The 23,602-nt window shown below is 30.6% G+C and overlaps 2 protein-coding genes and 1 pseudogene across 4 annotated transcripts in view; 2 read left to right on the top strand and 1 right to left on the bottom strand.

Annotated features, from left to right (window-relative positions):
• Positions 1 to 12,957, bottom strand: part of LOC108684605 — a 16,438-nt gene extending 3,481 nt beyond the window's left edge. Inside the window, exons 1-2 of one of the 2 annotated variants that reach the window (XM_018189017.1) lie at positions 12,492 to 12,957; positions 4,304 to 4,847 (exon numbers count right to left, since the gene is read on the bottom strand). In XM_018189017.1, the coding sequence (XP_018044506.1) occupies positions 4,341 to 4,847; positions 12,492 to 12,575 (591 nt within the window). In that variant the 5' untranslated portion in view covers positions 12,576 to 12,957 and the 3' untranslated portion in view covers positions 4,304 to 4,340. Of the gene's footprint in view, positions 1 to 3,856; positions 4,848 to 12,491 lie in introns of those variants that run through there. The other variant, XM_018189016.1, reaches the window with a different exon arrangement.
• LOC108684604 lies at positions 10,145 to 19,934 on the top strand. 2 transcript variants are annotated; one of them, XM_018189015.1, is made up of 6 exons: positions 10,145 to 10,383; positions 15,614 to 16,283; positions 18,213 to 18,641; positions 18,753 to 18,883; positions 18,956 to 19,019; positions 19,445 to 19,934. In XM_018189015.1, the coding sequence occupies exons 2-6, from the start codon at positions 15,724 to 15,726 to the stop codon at positions 19,593 to 19,595; spliced, it is 1,335 nt and encodes a 444-aa protein (XP_018044504.1). In that variant the 5' UTR covers positions 10,145 to 10,383; positions 15,614 to 15,723; the 3' UTR covers positions 19,596 to 19,934. The 2 variants fall into 2 exon arrangements, with proteins under 2 accessions (XP_018044504.1, XP_018044503.1); XM_018189014.1 differs by having other exon boundaries at positions 18,753 to 19,019.
• Positions 19,935 to 21,991: 2,057 nt separating this feature from the next.
• Positions 21,992 to 23,602, top strand: part of LOC108684565 — a 5,546-nt pseudogene continuing 3,935 nt past the window's right edge.

The raw sequence follows: 23,602 nt of genomic DNA, 5'->3' as shown, positions 1-23,602 counted from the left end.
TATATATATATATATATTAAGAGAAATGTGTGGCGACACATGGTTGTTAGATTATCACATGGCGATGCTCCGATCTGCTGATGATCGAAGCTGTCGGTACGATTCGATATTTGACTACAATACGTGCTGAATGTTCGAATAATTCGAATATCTCGAATGTCTATCCGCGTAATTCGTTGTTATCTGTTAGAATTTTTTGGTAAGCCGAATTATTCACAATATCGTATAAAGCGATGTGATATGAAAGACCGTTTTTATCGCGCATCACATAATGCCATAAAGCCTATTATCTTCTACTCTAAGATTCCTCGAATTATTTACATTAAATGTCGAAATATTCTAATATTCGGATATTCAATTCGTGTAGTCTTAAAAATACTCGTCTGTTTATACACATACGAGAGAAATTAAAGAAAAAAAAAGAGTATCTGACCGTTGCGCGGGAATATCTACTTTTTCGCGCTATCGTTTGTGTCATTATCTCCTTTTCATTGCGGTCTAATCGTGTACAGATTTAATGTAGAAATTTAATAGACCTATCGCGAACAACTACCGAAACGGTTGATGAGCGCGAAAAAATAAAACGAGCGTAGAGAGCAGATCGCGGCTGATTTTCGGCCACGAGTTTCCTCGCTCACGCTTGCGGATGAGCGTATTGTATGATAATATCATAGTAGATTGCGACTTTCGTCCCTTTGTAATTAACGATGTTCGTATCATCGTATTTATTTCCTCGTGTAGCATATGCATGAGTGTCCCGCGTGGTTTTTGACCATTGTGACTTCGAAGTCAAATGTTAACGAGCGTATATTGATCTTGATCTCCAGCTACGATTAGCTAATATATTTACTCTTTTTTCCTGACGTGCAGCGAGTTTCATAGGATTTTTCGTTCTAGTTATGCACGTGGCACATTGTTCGAATACACGTATTTTTTACACACACACACACACACACACACACACACACACACACACACACACACACACACAAAACGAATTCGCCATTCGATTTAATATTCATGGAGTTCCGAACCTCGGGGAGCTTTCACGGAAGTTCAAGAAACCGCACTTTCTACATTCAATCTTTACGCGAGAAATCTTTAGTCCCGTAGCATGCGTTCGTTTTCACCCTTCTTTATCTCTTCCGAGTATCGCTCTAGCCGATTCTTTACGCAGAATAAATCATGCAAGCGTCCTTTTCTGGATCACTGATTTATTTTGTATTATTTAGCTTTGTATGTACACATGTACGTTTATAAAACATTATTGATTTATATCATAAAATAATATATATACATAAATATTATCTCTCATATAAAAATGTGCCTACTTTACCTGGCTCTTCATTCTGTTATTATTTTAACAATTTTCTTCGTTTTAACTTCAATCAGACCCAAATTTTTTTACCAAAATATATGTATTTGCATAAAAATCCTCAAATTAATTATGAAGATTACAATGAATCAACATTCAGCGCAAGAATTTGGACGATTAATGTAGATTAGTCCTAGTATATAGATTTGTCCTATCAATGTATATTAATTCGGTTTAATTTAATTTTTGTTTTTTTTTAATTCTTAAATCTAGAAGATAAAACTAAGTAAGTATTATATATTGATAATTTGCATTGAATATTGATTTATTGTAATTTTCATAACTAGTTTATGAATTTCTATGCAAATATGTATATTTTTAAAAGATAGGAATATAAAACCAGAATAGAATTTTTTTGTTAGAAAGTAAAGATCAAAGATTCTAACTGAATCAGAAATTGAAATTAAGATTATGAAGGAACATAAAATTATGCACAATAATATTATTATTAGGGTGAAAAGTTTGATCACAAAGTTTTGTGTCAAATTATTAATAATTTATATATTTACAAAACACTGGATTAGTTATATCTCATTAAAAATAAACATTCAGAATATCACTTTTATCTTTAATGCAAGATCTTAGGCGTTTCGAGAACGTATCAACAATGACCATGCATCTTTTCACAGATAAATTCTTCCAGGCAATCAATAGAGTGACTTTCAATAATCAATAAAAATGCAGAGTTTATCGATATATTAAATGTAACTCTCACTTCAAAGTTTCAAAGTTATTTTTTAAATATACGTTATTGCGTGGATATTGATTCGATAACAAAACTTTGTCACACAAACTTCTTTTGTGATTTTGTAGCTTTTGACAATTATCTAGCGTAAAAAATTTTTTTTATGATAAAGTTTTTGAAATGGTACGATAAATGAAGTAACGACGTTATTTAAGTAGCATTTAGCTAAAGTATATTTACAATAACTCTTAAAAATGCATTTTACAATATTAAAATAAATCAACGGTACTGTTTGAGGCATGCATTTTTTATAGCGCTATAATTCGCCACTGACAAATCTGTCTGATCGACGTATTCTAGCATTTAATTGTTAATCATGCATTCGTTTGACAATAAGATTCACATATATGTGAAACATTGAACACGTCACAATTCTGGAGATACATTGCCGCATATTGAACACAAAATATTATGTCAGTAATGAATATTATCGGTATCAAAGTAATATTAATATACTTTGCAGTCTTATTTTGCGTATGAAATATTCACGTCTCAGTAAACGAGAATGGATTGAATTCAGATTTTCAGAAATACACATTCGTGAATGTTAAAATAAATCCTTTTCACTCTGAATGCGTTTTATTCATTTATAGGAATTGAAATACATTTCTATGGCTTTCAATATAAAAATAATAACTTTTTCTATGCAACATGCATACTGCTCAAAATAATGAATAAGAAATGCAGTTTTTTTCAATGCAATTGAAAGTTGTGCAAGAAAGTGATCTCAATTCAGTTTCGACTGCTAAAACTAGAATACATGTGCATTTCGTTATATAAAATATTCATATAATAAAATGTTTAATTTAATTATATTTTAATTTAATATTTAAATTCAATTTTCAATATTTAAATTCATATCAATTAAATAAAGAAGAAAGAAATGAAAAGGAGATTAGAAACACTATAGTGAATGTTATTTGTTTTTCTTTTATCAACAATATATTTAAGAAATTGAAGAATACGTACGTGCTAGTTGCTTGAAGAAGATAATCAAAGTATGCTTAGCAAAGTACATTGTAAGTGTTCACAGAGATCTATTTTCGTATACGGAATAATGTATAAATAATGCTGAAAGTTGTAGATGATCGTATTTCACAATGCAGACATCTATTATATTTTACAGTGCCTGATATTTATATCTTCGGATCGTTCGCATACGTAATTCAAACGTGATTAAAAAAAACTCATTAAATATGGATTAGAAGATTGAATTTGTAATCATATAAGTAAGAGATCAGATTATTTTCAGACAAAATAACATTGAAGGACTATATCGCCTTAGCGATATCGATACTAATTTTGAATAAACCTAAAAAAATGTGTCAATTTTACGTAGATTTGAGCATATTGATTAATTACACAAGTGCACGAACACTTGTTATCAGTCGTAACGATAATAATCTAAATCAGTTTCTTACAGAAATCTAATATTAACAAGTTTAGTATTAAAAATAAATACTTATAAAAAAATAAAAAGAATTTATTAAAAGATAGAAGTAATTAATTATTTATTTGAAGTATAATGAACAATGGTATTTTTAATATTTAAAATAAGTAATTACTGTTTTACAGTATTTAAGAACAGTTTATTAAATTTCTGTAATGGATGTAGACATAATGATAAAGATATTCGAAAACACAAAAATAAAGAGCATAAATTTTTACAGAATATGTTTCACGATCGAACGCTTGGAAAAATTTCTGACTATTTTATAAATTGAAATCTACGGTGAATCTACGAACAACAATTACTGACATATGCATTTGTAATACGATTTGCAATACTGATCTAAATATTAAAAATGTAACAGTCTATTCGTATTAAGGAGAAGGATTTATTTTTATGTTATATACTTAGTGGGGTGTCAGGAAGTATTTTCCATTTCTTTATTGTGTTTCCTGTTGTAATCTACGCGAACAGAATTCTAATCGACAAATATTAAATGAATATTCGAAAATATTCCCATTTTTAAACTCGTACTAAAATCGTTCGCTGTTCCGCAAAAGAAATTAATTCTCTTAAGCACTAATTGACTAGTATTAAAAGATCAATGTCGAATGTATATTATTCTTCTAATCTTATTACGGATCTGTACGAATTTCTACACCATTCATTTATTTCTCAGGTAAATTATTAATAATCAAAGAATTCTGCATTACAATCGAAAAAAATTGTATACCTTCTTTTTCGTCGTTCTTTTCGTGGATAGAAATATGTTAAATCATCATTTTATTTTGCTCGGATGATGATTGCACCCTCTGTAAAACCTCTGATTCAACTGTTGCTTTGTCCCTCAGGATGGCCTCCACATCCTTCTCAAGTACTCGTTCCCTATCATACAGCTGGAACCGGTAAGCGGGCTCATTCACCAGCACGCTTTCCTCGGCGGTGCTCTGCGCGTCCTCCGGGGCGAGGAAGAACCTCGCGCGACCTTCGCACTTCCGTCGGTAGTCCGGATTGTCCAGTGCTGGACGATGGCAGGAGTCGCAGACGGTGTCGGTGCGCGATGTGCACGGATGAGCCTCGTATAAACCCGGGCCACATCTGGCGCAATTCCAGCAGGGCTGCGTGCTGTGATGCGGGCTGTACGTACCGCTGGGGCATCGCTCGCATACGGTGTCGCGGCCACGAGCGCACCGGCTAATCACGCCCCAGCCTGGACCGCATCTGCTGCAGTGCGAACCTTCCCGGTGATGCCTGATGTGAGGCCTGCTCTCAACCGCCTGGAAACAGAACGGCAGATGGTTAGTGCCCGGAAAGGTGAAATTCATGAGACGGCGTGCGAGTGACTTTATGTCCTGATTTTTTTAAATCGAAAGGATTTAAAAATTAACTGTATCGATCCGACCACTTGACCCAGAATGCCATTTGTGGATAATTAAAGAGTCTAAAATTGTATTTCTGCATGCGTTCCTTCAGGCAGTGTAAAGCTATTTTCTCAAGAGACATTGTTTTCTGAAAGTTCCACGTCGCGATCTCTTAGGAGCAGATCTTCGAAAGGTTTTAAAAATTGACCGTACAGTCAATCCGACCACTTGGCACCGAATGACATTTGTAAATAATTAAAGTCTTTGTAAAACTGTATTTCTGCATGTTTTCCTTCAGACGGTTTCAAAGCTATTTTCTAATAAGGCTATTTTCTAAAGACTCGTTACAATTTTTTGAAATCTTCGACAGAATTTAAAAATTACACGATCGATCCACGAAACGAGTTGGCTTCAAATGATATTTGTGAATAATTAAAGAAAACTTGTAAATAATTAAATTGTTTAAAACTAGTATAAAGTTGTTTTCTAAAAAGGACTTGTGAGCAAAGCAAGTAGATCTTACTAGAATAGTTGGTTTATTATTATTGATGGATATTACTTTTCTACTATTCTTAATGTGAATTGATAAAATGCAATTTTAACCGTTCAACAACAGGTGCATTGGAGAAGGCAGCCACCTGACTTCGAAGGAACACCTTGCGCCTTTCTTCCGCCTACTTCGAGCAGATCGAGAGACGCGATATATGAGCCTCTGTACTCTCTCACGCATAAAATGTTGCTTTTAATACGTTAGGATATCCGCTACACTTTCGCCGACTAATTTTCCCAAAATAAGTCAGTCTGATCGATTGCAGATCCATAACTTTCTCTCAGTTTAAGATACTTTCCAAATATCATAATATAAATATTATAATATAAATCATTACAATAAATTTAAATATATTAAATAAAATAATTAAATAATTAAATATATTAAAGAAAATATATTAAAAATTTCTTATTTATATCCTCGACTGCCTTTTTCTATGCATTCCATTGTAATTACAATAACTTTATATCATGTCAAGAGATCTCAGTCTAAATCTTGGATTCATATAATCAATGAAATTTTGACAATTGGCTTTATATATTTTCCGAGAACACGCGCGATCGTAGTTAAATTTTTAACATCGTTTGTCTCACATAAAAGACTTTTGTTCACTGTATTTCTCGAAAGGCGAACGTTATCGTTTGATCATAGAGATTTGGCGACAAGTAACAAATAAAATAAGAACAAGAGGTGATTCTTTTCTACAGCAGCTGTTGGCAGCTGCTTCGTGCGGCACGCGCCGACGGTCACCAAGCATCACGTGAATCGTTAGCACCGGGCCTTAATTTGAAACCCTTCACTTTACCTCTGCGCGCACACCATCGTCGTCGCATGTTCGCCACCATACATCGTGGCTTGCCATCGAGCTTCTCACGACATAGATTATTGAGAAAATAATATTAGTCTTTCCTAGAAACAATTTTGTACTATCAACTCTTGTACAATGAACGAATGTGTGTAATAATATCTAATTTGTGGGAAGAATCAGAAGTCGAGATTTTATTGTCAAGAATGCTTTCTTAAAATTATATTTTCTTTTATATATTTCTTTTATATATTTTCGCGAAATTGCAAATTCGTAGATTGATGTAAATTGATATATAAGCGTATTGATATATAATACGGTATTAAGAGAATAATTTTTAATTTCATTTTAAAGATGTTGTATATCCTTATGCTCTCATTTACGTCACTTGGATTAATGTTTTGTATAAAAACTAATTTTATGAAAAATTTTGATTTTCATTGTACGTTGTTGATGATACAAAATTGTTCTTAAGAGAAACAACATTTATTTTTTTGTAATTTACAATTGAATGCTCATAATTTTTTATCATAGAGGTAATTCATGTTATCTCATCAATTTAAGGTTGCGGTTATTAAATTAGTAAAGAATTACGACTCTTCAAAGTAGGTAACTACTTTATCAAGCGAGCACATTCATAGTATAATAAATAGACAATAATAAACCGTGGAATATTCAATAAGTTTTAATAAATTCCTCAACGAATTAACTTTCAGAAAAGAGGGAATACAAGAGTGAAAACAAATATAAATGAAATTTTGTTCTTCAGTTAATTTCGAAGTTTGGTGTAATAGAATTTTAATGGAAGATTGTATTGAAGGTGATGCCGAAGTGAGTTAAGAACTGAAGAACTACGGTTGAGGTTTATAATTCCAGCGGAGAACGAGAATACTTCGTAAGAGCATCAACAAGCAAGAAACATCGATCTTTCTTCTCAGAATTGCTCCAAGTGGGAGAGACGTTGCATTCTTCGATGGAAATACTCTCGAGGATTTTGCAACAGTCAAGAAGACACGAAGACGGTTTTGCCTGGGCAAGCTTATCGATTGGAAAAAAGTTCATTTAGAAACCGCAGAACATTCTTGTACTCGATACTACGAGTCGACGAATCGTCACTCGAAGCTTCGACGCTGCGCTCGAACGAGAGCTGGCCAGAGAGAAAGGAAACATTGGAATCACTCTTTGGTGATTTCCGATATTTCTTTTCGCCAGTTCCTTGCCATTGCAAGAGCACGTTGCAAACCGATTATGCGCCATGGAAAGGAAACGCAGGCCTTACAAGCCCGAGAAACTCGTGATATGCCAATAAATGTCGGTACTAGACCACTCTGCGGAACTGGACTCTTAGAAGAAATGTGTTGAACAGCTCGATATCTTCTTGTGAAGATATATTTTTTAAATATAACTTTCACAGAGATATAAGGTCTGTTTGCGTTGCTTGCACTTTTTTCATTCAGCATCTTCGCTTTCTTTCTTTTCAAAATTCAAATATACATCTATTTCATTTTAAATTTTTTGGGAATTTCAAGCAATGTGAATAGATCTATAGACTCGACGGGGCAAAAAGCCAGGCGGGGTCTGTTAACGATCCGTAACAACGATGACGGAAGTAAAGTTACGCTCATAGTGCGAGTATGAATAGAAACTTCCGGTATGACGAACAGAACGGAAACGGTAATTGCTGGTCCCTTTGTATCCCGCTTCTGCTTCTATTTTCTTTCTTTTTTTCTAGTCGATACATCGATATCGATAAATTTCAAACGAATAGACGGCGCGATGGATGCACATACCGCGTGACGTAAAACTTTGATAACGTTTATCCGATCGGTCAGATTTCATTGTAATAAAAGCTCTTTGCCGCTTCATTTAAATATTTTCTTTTTTTTACGAAATCAACGATTTTAAAGAATTTAGCTGTAACTGAAAAGTACAATAAATAAAATAACTAAAAGCAAGTAATTAAAAAGTATAAGTAATTGAAGGCAATTAATTGAAAAATCAAAGCTTCAATGTCCAAAAACAACTTTGAAAATGGTTTCCATTGAATTTATTCATTTCGTGATTGGTAGTAATTATTTTTTACTCTGTTACGTCTTTGCGACCACGAAGATAATTAACAATGAAAAAAGAAGGAAAGAATTTTGAATATAATACATGCGTGCACGAGCGCTTTGAGGGTAGCTGAAAAGACTCGCGCATATGAATAGGGTGACGAATTATTCCTACCCGATTCACCTGAAGGAACGTGGCCTACTTCCATTTGTCACCGGAAGAGGCGGATACCTCGCGCACGAGAAAAAAAAATTGCAGTAATTTTGAAGCCAAATGGAGACACGTTCCAAACGTTGTTACAGAATAAGACGTTTCGTGCTCGTCGTCGATGCACGTACTTTACTATACAGATTGAATCTCTACGATCTTTCAGTCTGCCAATACTGATTGAAAATATATTTATTTCAAAATCGTTAAACTTATATAAATATTTCCTACATTTAAAAATGAGTAAAAAAAATTAAGTGTGAACAGGAAATATTAATTAATTGAATGGAAGAGATTATCGAATAATTAGTATAAATATAATATAAATATAATAAATATAATAAATAATATAATAAAATATAATAAATACATAATAAATAAATATAATATAATTAATGTGAGAAATGTGTACTTTCTAATTTTCTTTGTCTCAATTATATCATTAATATTTAAAGATATTCGATATTCCTTTTCATAGAGCCGTCGAGACTCACGAATACTATCTTATAATATTCTGAATTCTGTATATTTATAATCTTTTGATATTTCCAATATTTCCTTACATTATTTCCGCTTTCGAGCGAACCGCAAAGTCCCGATACTTTTAGAGGAGGGCACCGCCAAAATTGCAACAGGCAGAGTACCTGCGGAGTTACGGCAGACTGGGTTCTCCCTGTCTCTCTTTGTGTGTGTGTGTGTGTGTGTGTGTGTGTGTGTATGTGTGTGTGTATGTGTGTGTGTATGTGTTAGACTTCCGAGCATACCAGCCGGCTCTACTTCCCGGAGGAAGACGCTGGGTTACCCCGAGGGTGAACCCACAGTCGCAGCTGCTCGAGAACCACGATAATTATCTTCGGTCGCTATGCACCCTATTGTTCCGTGAACACTCCGCCCTCCGCATATTCTATAAATCGGAGGAAGCTACCATGCACCTGGACACGAGGGAGGAAAGGAGATAAAAGCATATTCTTGTATCTGTTTTAACATCGCGAATAATTTGCATTAAACATTGTTAATTATAAAACGCTCACTTCGCATTTAAAATAAAACTTGATATTTTATTGAGAATATTTTTCTGAAAAACTTGAAACGTTGCAAAAAAATAAAATGTTACGTAAAAAGCAAAGATTAATTATAGAATACTGTCGCTATCGAGCGATGCAATATTGTTAGATCGATGTCGATATGTAAATTTCACGTTCAAGAAGCTAAATGTCCAAATTGATAATGGATCAAATTTTTGAAAGCTTGTCTTTGCTTTAATATATGGCAAATTGGATCCTCTAATGACACTGAAAGCTTAGCGGTGAATGTACATAAAATTTGCAATATCCTTCTAAGATAATAAAAAATCATGACAGCGTAGATTAATTTACATAACAATATTTGCATCAAGTATTCTTTCTAACATATATGTTAGAAAGTATTCTTTCTAACAAATATGTTTCTGCGATGCAAAGTTAGTAGTAAGAGATAATTAATAAAAAAAAGTAGGTATAAAAATAGATAGATCAAGAATGGAAAATCATGATAGTGATAAATATGCGCAATTAATATGACTTTGATATAGCGTTACACTCATTAGTTTTATGTTCGCCAGCGAATGAATATCTTTTGCGTTTGTTCAGAGACATAAGAATAACCACGACAACAGCATCACTATAAGGAAACGCACTCCTCAAGTTCTCTTACAATGCTAATGAGATTCGGTTCCTTTTGATTTCGGTACCTCATCAGTCACACGCACAAGATATCTCTCAGCCGATTTTACGTGCTTGAAGAGTTTCAAGGCGCCATTCACCAAACGGATTCTTCCTTGCTGATAACTTACAATACAAGTATGTAAAACTTCAACGAGTTCATGCCCTTCCTGTGCAATGCCGTGCTAACAATTGGACATTCACATCCCTTTTCCTTTCTTCAGACCTTTTTTTCCCTGACTTCTCTTTACATTTCGTTTCGCGACTCGACCTGTGTCAAATATGTCATATTTTTCTTCGAAGCTACGTGAGCACGTTATGAAGTACCATTTTATAAATAATTGCCTTGTCATCATGTGTCACATCGCTATATCCGTACCGAGATTGTAATTTATTGATATAGTGCGCGAATAGTGAGGTAATGCATATGGTATATTACATCAGCACAGAGAGTAATAACAACTTTTCCTTAGGTACATCTGCGACATAGTTCTATATGTAAATCTCTCTCTCTAATTCATTATATTTGGCTGTTTCGTATTATTTGCGAACGTCATTTGTCTATCATTCCTTGAATTTATACATATATTGTCTCCCTTTATATTTTTTTTTGTAACTAATTTTCTTTAATTTTTCTAAATTTTTGTTCTGTATTTGCTATAATTTATTTGTTCTTAGAGACCTTAGAACGATAATAAATACCTTATCTCTCTTTATCAATCTTTTTTTTCTTATCAGTCTTTCTTTCTCTTCATTTGAAGCATATTATTATAAATGTTCCCTGTGCCTATGTGAAGTCGTAGGAACGCAAAGGAATCAAGGGTAAAGCATTGCGAAAATCGCGAGCGGAACCGCCGCCTCCGGATTCCCATGCCATGTTAATGAGTCTCATAAAATATGGCATACCCCAGTGAACCGAATAACTCGCTGATACACGCGCGTAACGTGTGAACGTGGCGTATTCAAGTATCGTGCAAGTCATAACATCATATATTTTGTTTTCAATTTTTTATTCTTATTAGTATACACGCAAAAACTTTACGATCTTTACGTAAAAACTTTAACCGATAATCAATAATAAAAATGACATCCATCAAGAGAATGCAAGAAATAATAGATTCTAATTTTTACGAAGTATAATTAAGTTTAATTTTAGAATAAGTTGATTGAAAATCTTCTTGTTTTTTATGATGAAATCTATTAACTATAATAAACAGAAGAAATATTTTTTTTATGTACGATATCTTCTATGGATTATATTTTTAATTTTACTTAGATAAATATCGCGTAAGTGTTCGAGCAATTTGATATTTCCAGCTTGACCTTAGCAAAAAAAGATCTCTCATTCTTTACTACTTGCATTCTATTGTTATGAAATTGCAAATTTTTCACGTCGTGAAAACTAATTTTATTCGGTGATATTTTTTAACCAAGCGAATCACATATTATAATACTCATGAAATTAATACTCATCGAAATTCTGTGCTTTCGAACGACAATTACTATCTTGGTCGTTCTTCCTCGCCCTGCATTCGCGCTTTATGGATCCAGCCAATAATTAGTCCAATGTCTCTCGTTTAACAGGAGCTCGAATAGCGCTTGAAATTACGCTACACCCGAGATCGTAACACGAGAATTTCAGAGAATTTTAAAGATAATAGGAAAATATCTGCAATTATTCCCTCTTTATTAGCGATGTATCTCATTCAATTTACGTAAAAATGATTCAAGATTATTTAAAAAAAAAACTCATCATTCTTGCAAATTATGCAATTAAATTTTTCCTCATGCGATTTACTATATTAATAAGAAATACAGAGATATCGAACACAGTTTTTTCTCAAATGAATAATAATTTATTCCTATATTCAGATAAACTTAATCATTTTAACATTTTCTTGTTGCGTTAATAATACATTTTTTAATGATCTTTATCAGATTACTTCTATAAAATTATTCGTGTCTGAATTTTGTGATTGAATACATTTTTTCTCTGATTAATTGACATCCGATCATTAACTTTAATTCTGTTGCTTATCTTATAAGAGAATTAATGTAAATATAACATATAGATATTTATTTACAACTTATATAATTAGCTAATTATCTCGGCTTTAAGAATAAGATTAATTTGCAAAAGTTCCATAATTGATAATTGCAATAATTTTCATAATAATGGAAATCAATCTAATATTTTTGCAAATGTATTCTATAAAATATGTTCAATCTTCGAAAAGAACACATACCTTAGTAAATACAGTCAACGCGTAGACGATGACAATAGTCAGCATCACGCATCGATTGCGGATTAGTTTTCGGCGATTATCCATTGTCTTTTGAATTCTATTCTTCGTGCTTGCCACTTCAATCAAAATCACTTTTTTTTTTTCGAAAATTACGGTGTATTCATAACTTTATCTGCATCAGGATATATTCAAATAAGAACAATAATCTCACGCTTTGATCTCGATTTAAAGAGGGAAAACAGAATAATTTACGATTGAATTAACACAAACGCGGATAAAATGGATTTTTATGGCACTCAGAATTTAGGATAAAATATTTCTACATGAGCCAAGAATAAAATTCGTTCAACTGATCGTTGTAATGTTACCTCGGTGGAGGTTCAACGTGAATTGAAAGGAGTGCATCGGTGCAGCTGTTACTGTTGAACACGCGCCCGGTCACGTGGCCCTTCATGTCCCTCTCCGCCTTTAGGACCCGAATCAAGTCATCCAATATTCGAATTTTTGTAGAGAGACCGTATATGTGGATAGACTGCTAGATATATTGATACACTATTGCGGCACTCAAACTCTATTACATTTGCAAGAATTCTTTTATAAGACATTTAGCAAATTTAATTTGTGATAACTGAAAATAAAACGATAGTCTTTGCTGATCGTGCGATCAAATTCTATGATTAAATGCATTTTCTCAGATTAATTGATATTCGATTATTAACTTAACTTTGTTTATTATAAAAGAATTAATGTAGCTTGTAAGTATATATATATTTATTTACACAACAAACTATAATTATATTGGTTAACTTATTAGCATAAGATTTGTAAATTTGTATCTTGCAAATGTAAAAAAAATGTGAGGGAAAAATGTGAAGGAAAATTGTGAAGCTTTTAAACGTTTTAAAAGAAAACTATTAATAGTTGTAAAGTTATTAAATACTGACAATATTCGTTTAATTAAGTGTACGAAGTTAATATGTAAATTCTTATTGAAATAAATAAAAATCTCTCGAAAGATCGATTGCTAATTAGTACTCATATCAGTTATCTTGCATTCGTTTTATCAACAGCTGAACGTTTCGTAATGTGTTGTTCGAATTTGATATTCATTATTGCACATTAAAATAAATTTGCTATTCATTATTGCACATTAAAAAATAAATAATCTGTGAAGTGTGCATTCTTTTACAATTGGACAGCAAATATTTACGACATAATTAGTACTGAATCGAGAAAATTTGTTATTCACAAATAATAACAAATAATTAAAACATAATTTTCTAAAACAAATTATATACTACTGTTTATAAATTTAGGAACACTTGAAATTTTTTTCGCATTTTACGAAATTAAAATCTCAGGAAAAAAATTCGCAAATTGAATTTATGAAAGTAGTACATGTGCAAAAAAAGTGCAATAATATCGATAATTCTTGACTTTACACGAATAGATAAAACTATATTATTTCGAGTTTTTAAATGCAATTTTTTATTCGTGTCAAATTGCACAATATGCAATAATATTTTCTTCAACGTGGAAATATTGGAAAATAATATGTTCTTTTCTCCTCAGAATTTTTGTTCGAAGCATTTTTCGCAATAAATGATCGAGAAATAGAGAAACATCTAATTTAAAACTTGATTCCATCATATTTTGAACGAATATATCCCATAAATAACAATCGCCTGTGTCCACTACATGGGTATCATTATATCCTATTGTATCAATTACTTATTATATGTGCTATTTTCTCGTTACTCGATATTATCGATGTAAAAGATGAAAGCAATCCATCAAGTCATAAAGTTTTTTTTTAGGTAGAAAAATCTAAATAAAATCAAATTTAAAGTTAAAAAAATATCAAGAATAGCTATTGCTAGAAAAACAAAAATCATTTTTTAGAAAATTTAATGTCTTTTTCCTTCTCTTTTGGCTCTCGCCTATTCGATAAAGACGTTATGATAACCGATGAAATATTTTGTCAAGAACTACAAAAAAGATAAACATATGAGATCAAGGTACAAGAATGCGAAATATACTCAGACATTTTATCAGAAATTAAAAAAAAAATTAATAAAAATTAATAAAAATTAATAAATGCCCCCATCAAAGCAAAACGAAACGTTCACTTCGACAATCTTGACAGAATATGCATAAAAAAGTATTTACAAATACAGAAAATGTAACATACATGATGTAGAGACCAGGAGACCAGGACTCTAGAGATGTGTACTGTATCTCAAAATTATAGATATTTTCTCAGAAAAGGAAATGAATACACATTAATGAAATATTAGCGCTCATAATTATTATATACAATTTTTTTTTAATTTGTAGAATATTCTTTTATTTTCAGTATTGCTTTTCTCGGTAGACGTAAGCCCGGTATCACAAATGTGAAAGATTATTAACTTTAATCTCGGTTTAACTTACTATCTTAATTTCTTCTAATTATAAAAATAAGAGCTAGAATAAAAATTAATTGAATTGAGATTAAAAGTAAACTGCATTATTAGGTAAAAAGATAAATAGTTTAAGTTAAACTGAGATTAAAGTTAATCTTAAACTTTGTGGATCGGATCGTAATAAATTTTGTATTTTCTGATCTTATTGTTATAATAACTCTGTTTTATTAGAAAGAGAACGCAATATATTCAGTATATTGAGATCGCATCTCTCATCATTCATCTCTTTAATAGGCTATTTAAATTTTACATGTAATTCGCCAGTTGCACTAATGTTATTTTAATTTTAAGCGAGGCTTAAAATTCTCTTTGCCTCTCTGTTTGGTTTTAAAACGAGGTAGAGAGAGTTTTAAGTTTCGCTTAAAATCAAAGTAACGTTGGTACAACCGGGCCTAAGAATTACAAATACAAGTTGCTCGGAAAATAATTAATAGAAAATCGTTAGAAAATATGATAGTCAGATACAGTCACATAACATTTCTTCCTTATATATTTACAATATACATTATGTTTTGAGTATTGAAATAGATTTATGAATCGTTTATATTCTCCACACATAAAATAAATATGCATAAATGTATATAGTGATAACAAATCACCATTTAATTCGTTTTTTATTTTGTTATTTTATTATAATAATGTTATTTTATATTATAGGCTAGTTTGTTTGAAGCAATTACTATCACCAACAAAATAAATTATAAAGTAGGAAAAACAGAAAACGGAAGTGAATAGCAATTAGCATTTGATAGATAGAGTAGAAACAAATGGAAATGATGAATGATGACAAATCGGATCGCATAAAACAAGATCATATTCAGAATATCATGAAAGAAATCATACCAAGTATAAAAAATCAAAGCAATGGCATCAATGGATGCACAAAAAATGCAGACGAAAACGAACACTACGAACTTGCAGAGGCAAAAAATAGCGTTAAATACATCAAACATTTTGTAACAAAAATGAAGCCTATAATCGATCAGAATGCTGCGAAACCGAAAGATTATGATAAATGGACGGAGGAAGAACAAATCAAACATATTATAGATAACATAAAAACATATATGCCAAGTATACCGCAATCCTTATTATTTTTTATATCAGGCACATTATATCGAGGAGATTGTGGTCGAAATTCGATGGACAAACCACTCTGGCTGGACATGGAAAAATTCCAGAGAGGTCAAAAATTCGTGCTAGATTATTTTGTGTCAATTTCTTTTGCTAATATAATATCGCTTTTCCAGATATTCGCTTTTACAGGTGCTCTTAAACCGCTCATCTTCAGTCAAAAATCTCACACGCCGTATTTAGCGTTTAAAAGGTAAATTGATGAAGATTTTGTAAATCAGTAGTTATAGTCTGTTCTTATACTTTAAGAATGTCTTAAGATGCTAATGCGACTCTGCGATTGACTTAAGGCAGTCTTAAATAAAAACTGACTATGAAATCGAATCGGGGCTTGTATTTATAGCATTTCTGCTAAAGAATTGAAATTAATGAAACTATAGTCAGAAGTGGAATAGGTGAAAAATTCATAATCACGATTTAAGTGAACAATTCTTACTCTTGAGAAAAAAACATTATGATTTAACTTTGAAATTTACAACAATTAACAACTAAGTCTTGAAGCAAAAAAAATAAGAAAAAACATAGGCATATCTTTGTAAGTATTTATTTGATTCTAAATCAGATGTTATTGTTTTATTTCCATTACAATACAAATAATTAAAAAATGTAACGTATTTATGTCAGTACTATATAAATATTATATCAAGAGAAATGATAAAAATTGGAATATTTTTAAAATATTTGAAAATTATATTATATATTATTAAAATGTTTTTTTTTTAATGTTCAGAAACATCACATTATTAAATAATATTTTCATGGTATTTTTAAATTATATGAAAACATTAAAATTCATATAAAATCAATATTAAAAAATGTTGTTTGTTGCTTACTAAGATATATTATAATATGTGTATACCTAACTAATTATACATTATTTGTGTTATAAAATCAGATTAATTTATAACAGATTAATCTAAAGAGATTGAAATCTAGAAAAAACATGAAACAGACTATTTGCTAAAAGAATTCATTAGATCGAATTAATTAGAAATAGTTGGTTGAATTGACTAGAGCAGTGATTTGATTAGAACTGGGATTTACTTGCACATTTCAGCCGATTTTCAGCTTGGTTCCTGTCCCATACTTCAATTAACGTCGATTCGAATAATTATTTCTAATAGAGATATAATTTATTAGCTTTATTATTAAGTTTCATCGAATTAAGTATTTAAAATTTAAATTATTTGTTTTTAAAATTTAAATAATAAGTTAATTATCTAATAAATTAATTATTAATTCATTAGTTTTTAAACCTACTTACAGAATTCTAATATTAATTAACAATACGAATTTGTAATAATTACTACTGATTAATTTTATTAGGATTAAATATGAAAACATTTTTGAGTATTCGACATCATTTGCATAGCATCATTATTTTTCAACCTTGGTCGACATAAAGAAGTTCAATTCATAATCAAGTCATGTGTTTTATGAAAAATGTTGCACGAATTTGTCAATTGGAATTTGACAAAGTTTGCGTGTGCATCTGTGGCTAATGTTGTACAATTAAATTTTGCGCAATAAAATGTCATGCGTGTATGGAATTTTAATTTATGCAATATTGCGTGATTAATCGTGAAAGAAACTTTTAATGACTGAATCAAGTTTGATTGCTACATCCGGCATTTTTTATACAATTCCTATATAGAGTTTTACAATCGGTCTAATACTGGGCCAGTATTATGACTGCCACTGGCAAACTACTAAATACTGCACTGAAAAAAAGGATTGGCTGCTGCAGCAAATTAGATGATAAAATATGGCATAGTATTTTTAATTGATTGCAGCAGCCAATTAAAAATGCTATGCCATATTTTACCATATAATTTGCTATAGCTAATCTTTTTTTTCAGCATGGATAATAATTTTAGTACTGACAGATGGTATTGGTCCAGACATTTTAGCCAGTCATTTACCAGTGCAGATGGTCCTGTACTGGCTGACAGAACTTTAGCTGTCATTTGATAATCAGTCATTTGTCAGTGATGGCTCAGTATTGGTTGACAGAATCTTGGTTTTGACAGCCGTTTAATAGTGTTGATTTCATTATAATTGTTGACAACCCTACGAGTTGAAAGTTGCACATTTGATAATTAGTTTCCAATTATCATTGAAGGTATTTGTCTACGATTTGTTATATAAAAAGTTGGATGACGGAAGATCCGTGGACTGTGGGCACGCGAGCATATAACGATATACAAACTGTGCGTAGAATGCACCGTGCAATCCGATTGAAACTTTGTGAAAAAGATACTGAGGAGATCGAAATGGCTTCTAAAATTCCAAATCCATGGTGTCCTAATAGAGAAATAATTTCAGAAGATTTATCTTCCTGTCCATATCCGACTATAGAAAATGGTTGTATCAATGTACTGATCAAACTCACAGGGTTGAATCAAGCAGATATGGCAGCCACGCAATTTGCTTTCATAGGGATGATTTTGTTGTATCCTCAAGAATTCGGCATTTATGTTAGCGATGAAGATATGGCAGCCTTTTGTCACACATGGAGAGGTCTAGGATATCTTCTTGGCATAGAGGATCAGTAAGTAATAGTTTCCAAAAAAGTTTTTCATTACTCGAATATTTTCCTCATTTGAAAAATTCTATGTCTCATTGGAATTCTCGTATTTAATGGAAACATATAAATGTCTAGATACAATTTCTGTCGCGGAAGTCTGAAGGAAATTAAACAAAGATCACGCGACTTCATCGAAGTTTGGACGAAGTCCTATTTGAGGCAAGCACTGCCCGAATGGGAACATATGTTGAGATGCGTAATAGAAGGTTCTTCTTATTTTATGGGATTTTTCACATTTAAGATGACACTACTGTTTCTCACTAATTTATTGAACATAGATATGCCACGTATGCGAAGTACGCTCACTTATTATGAACGATTTAAACTCATTATAAGTCAATAGTAAGTAGAACACAAGATAATAATTAAGTATAACGCGCAAAAAAATCCTTGTCAAGTTAGAAAACGAAAAGTTAATTATTAACAAAACAAACTTAACGACCTAGACTATTTCTCATAAATAAACAAAGATCAAATATTTCAATTTCAGCTAATCAATCGATTTAATAAAAAAATTTTTATTACTTGAAAAATCTTTATTATGTATGACAATTTATTTATGTAGAATAAAAATGTAAAATTTATATGTTTGAAGAATTATATGATAGGCTACTATCGCAATGTATTATATCAAGATTCGTTTGTAGGACATAGACTGTAAAAAATTAAAGTGTAATGCGAAATTTTATTGTACTTTTATTACTCATTTAAATTAAATTTTCGCTCACAATAATAATATTTATAATGATTTCTTTCTATGATTTTAGTTTCATGTCCTATATTATAAGGATACGATTTATAAGAGAGTTTCTGACTAAGAAATTTTATGAGAAAATGGATGAAGCAATCAAATATAGGCCTAAAAAGCATATGGAATTTAAAAAGAGATCTCAAAAGACTTTAGCTGAGGGCCTATAATATTTATATACAGACTCGGAGTTTTACTTATATACATTATTAGATATTAGTTAATAAACATCAGCATTAATAGGTATCAGTATTAATATAATAGTAGATATCAATGTAAAATAATATTATAATATAATACAATATAATATAATAGATCATATTGTAATATTAGATCATATTGATAGCTTAAGTTATGGGCTAAGTTATGGAATAATCATAGTAAAAATACGAAAAAATGTGTGTTACTCACGCTTAAACTTTTTCATATAAATCAGAATTTATAACATTTCTATGAAATATGTAAGGCTAAAGTACTTTATATAATAAAAAAAATCCCATTAACACAAATAGAATAAAAATTATTTTACTTTTATTTTTACTACTAAGAAATATTTATATATACGTTTAAAAAAATATATATATTTGTATAAAAAAATTTTTTAAATTATTTTACATTAATTGTTTAATTTAATTACTTAATACAAATAATTAGATTAACAGCAAGAAGAAAATGCGAAATCCATTTATTTCATTATTTCTCTAAATTCATTTTTATTATTTTTATTTCTCTAAATATTTTATAATAACTAATACGATAACTAAATATCGCGCTATTTGGAATACAGTTTCTATAACTTAAGTAAGACAGCAAAATAAAATCAAGCGATGTATTATAAAATAAGTTATAACGTAAGCTTTTCGATATGCTTAAAATTCTGCTGTAATATATTTTGATGGTTCAACAAAATTATTTGCAAATCTATATCGAACTAAAATGTTAGATATTTAAAAAAAATCATTCTTTTCGTATAGCAAAAGATTAAATCGACACATTATAACGTCATAAAATCACCGCAGACAAAGAAGAATTGCAAGACGGACATCGAGGTCCGCACGTCCGACTTACAAACATAAATAAAAAATATTTTGAACAATTAAATACTGGACGGTAAAATCGTAAAATGTTATGACAAACAATACTAGACGAAAATATACCTTACGAATTAATTGTAAATGATCAAGTGTTGAACAATGATATGACAGACGCTAAAAAATTCATAAATCGTTATACTTGTAATACAGAGTACTAAGTAATTCTCTTACAACAGTCGTATACTATAGTTCTTTAGGTAAAGTTATTTCTCACATATCATTGAGTAAAAATGAGTTTTAATGATATACTTAAAAAAAATATCGAAAATTGAGAGTGTACTTTGAATAGCACAATGGAAATATGAGCAAATGAAAATTCAGATTTATATGAATACGTGAATCTGTTGCGGAATACATTCGAGTTTATTTCCAAACCACTTCGACGAATGGACAGTGAGCCGAAGATGTAGTTGGACAAATAAGAATTTTTCCAAATTCTATTCGAACGTACCAGAGTCCTTATTGGATTTCATTCCTTTTACTAAGAAAATTGATCACCGGTCGAGAGAAATCCGAATGATTGTATATAAATAGAGGGCAAAAATTCGTGCAGGATAATTTGGCCGGAATTGTTATGAATTTAATATTATATCGCTTTGGTCCCTCTGATTACACATTTGAAAATAATCTAAATCCAATTATCGTGAGTGATCGCATTCATACGCTATGGATACAAAAAGTATATCACTCTAAAGATGGATACAGACTTGTTGCATATTTGCGTAAATATCAAATGATTACATATCAAAGTAAATATAGGATAACATGTGTGTCTAAAAAACGATGTAAAGACATCATAAAGTCATAAAAAAAAATCTTTATTGTGTGTTATGACGAAAAGCACACCGTATTTATACCATTGGATTGATATGCAATTAATGATACAATATATACATAGATATACAACAACTCTATGGTCAACAACAATTCTGTGTCTGCATCAATAGGTATATCACTTTTCCTCAATGTCATAATTGAATAAAAAAAAGCATCTGATAAACTGTTGCTCATTCTTACTATTGTAATATTCCCCTTATGTGTCCATAATGAAAATAAATAGTCTATCATATAAATTTCATTATTTAATTCTCATCAATTTCGAAAATATTTGCCGACCATGTATCGGGTGCTAAACTGATTTAACGAAGAACTCTGGATCAAAGAAATGCCTGCCTTTAAAGCATGCAAGTTGTACATAAAATGCACATAATAATGAAAACCAAACTATCTCAGTAATAAGCATGAAATCGACAAAGCGCGCAAATTCGCAAATCCATAGTGTCCAGTCGTGAATTGCTTTTAAAAGATTTCGCTGAGGCATGTCCGTTCGAGAAGATCGAGTAATGTTCTTATAAATCATTTATCGATCTGCTATTTTTGAATAGAAATATATAAACAACGTGACAGAGCAGTGTTTCAATGCTGCTTCGTAGACTTCGTTTTGCTTTATTCGTAAGAGTTTGATCTGCACGATGCAACCGATGAAGATCTTGAAGCTTATTGTCATCTTTAAAGATGTATGGATATTATCTCGGTATGAAAGAGAAGTATGTATCACAATGAAACACACACACACACACACACGCGCGCGCGCACACATTCTTTTCGAATTATATAAAATAAGGCGAATATTTTGTCAACATTCAAATATTACGTCACTAATTAAACTTCATTAAGCTACTTATCAGATATAACTTTTGCCAAAGCAGTCTAAATAAGAAATAAAACAATGCTTACAAGATTTCTATCAATATTGGATGACACTTAATTAATTTGAAGGAAGTAACAAATAGGAACATATGACAAAATGCGTTGTTATATCGTTCAATTATGTTCTCTATATGTATATGTTTTAAATCCACGAAATTGCATATTATGATTTTATATAACATAAACATGCCGCGCTTATAAGCATTTCTTTACTATTCAAACTAGACCACTTTTAAAATTTGGAAGTAAGTAACTTTTCAAGCCACATTACGACACAAGTTTAGCATGAAAACCTGTTTAATTAAACAGATTTTTGATACGTCATGCTTTCAAAAATCATAAGATCACTTTTTAATAAGATAGTACTGAATACATTGAATCAAATGGTGAATTACACTCCGGAAAAAGAAGAGGAATTGCACATGCGATCTAAGAAGAAAATACAGGATTTTTCTATCAAAATAAAATAGTATAAAGCAGCGAAATTTCTCTTTTATTAAGCTATTTCTATACCATTTTCCTTTATTACTGAACTATTTCTATAATGTGTATCAATCGATCTTATTAATAACGTAATAAAACTTACATAAAGGAATAGAATCGAGGATGTATTAATAATCAAATATTAAAAAATAATAATCTTGTTTATATACATATGTATATTTTTATTATTGCCACAATAATTTTTAAATCTATTTAAATTAGTAAATCATTTTGACGAAAGTACAAGGATATAAATTTAAATCATAATTTATATTATCTTATAAACATAATTTATATCGCCGTATAAAAATCGAAAGACTCACATTAATGAATTCATTATGAAATATTATTTATGAGAATCCATTATTATTAATATACATCTTTTCACTGCATTATCTACATATTGTAATAAATGTGAATAATTGATAATTATATAAGAAATATATTATATAAGGCAAGACATGTGTCATATCCCAGTGAAAAGACAAGGAAATCGATGTCAATTGTTATTTTCAGAATGGGCAAGTAACGCGCTGTTTGTAACGTCGTTACTATTGCAAGTTACTTTTTTCGATAACGAACGGATAATGACATTTTTTTCTGAGTAAATTCATGATAAAGCAATTATATTTTTGAGGTAACGGTAACAATTTTACTAATTATTTTTATTTGCTTTATTTCTAACTACGTAAAAGTTTAGTCGTAACTATAGCCCTAGAAAACAGAGATGAAACATTAATGGTCTGATTGGCTGTCACGCAATCACTACACCTTTTTTTCATTGCATTCACATTTCACACAATATAGACTAAATATCAGATATAATCTTTACAATATATTTCATTTTTTAAAATAAAATTTTTTCTGTATCATATCTCACAAATTAAATA

This window comes from Atta colombica, unplaced genomic scaffold (genome assembly GCF_001594045.1).
Source record: "Atta colombica isolate Treedump-2 unplaced genomic scaffold, Acol1.0 scaffold136, whole genome shotgun sequence".
Classification (NCBI taxonomy): Eukaryota; Metazoa; Arthropoda; class Insecta; order Hymenoptera; family Formicidae; genus Atta; species Atta colombica.
The sequence above is the reverse complement of the archived record's forward strand: the minus strand, read 5'-3'. Positions and strand labels throughout refer to the sequence as shown.

Excerpts from the sequence above, each read along its gene's own strand:
- LOC108684604 (XM_018189014.1), top strand. The coding sequence starts at position 15,724 with ATGGAAATGATGAATGATGACAAATCGGATCGCATAAAACAAGATCAT. Across the intron at positions 16,284-18,212 it reads CCGTATTTAGCGTTTAAAAG|GTATTTGTCTACGATTTGTT; the intron begins GTAAATTGATGA and ends TTATCATTGAAG. Across the intron at positions 19,020-19,444 it reads AAACTCATTATAAGTCAATA|TTTCATGTCCTATATTATAA; the intron begins GTAAGTAGAACA and ends CTATGATTTTAG.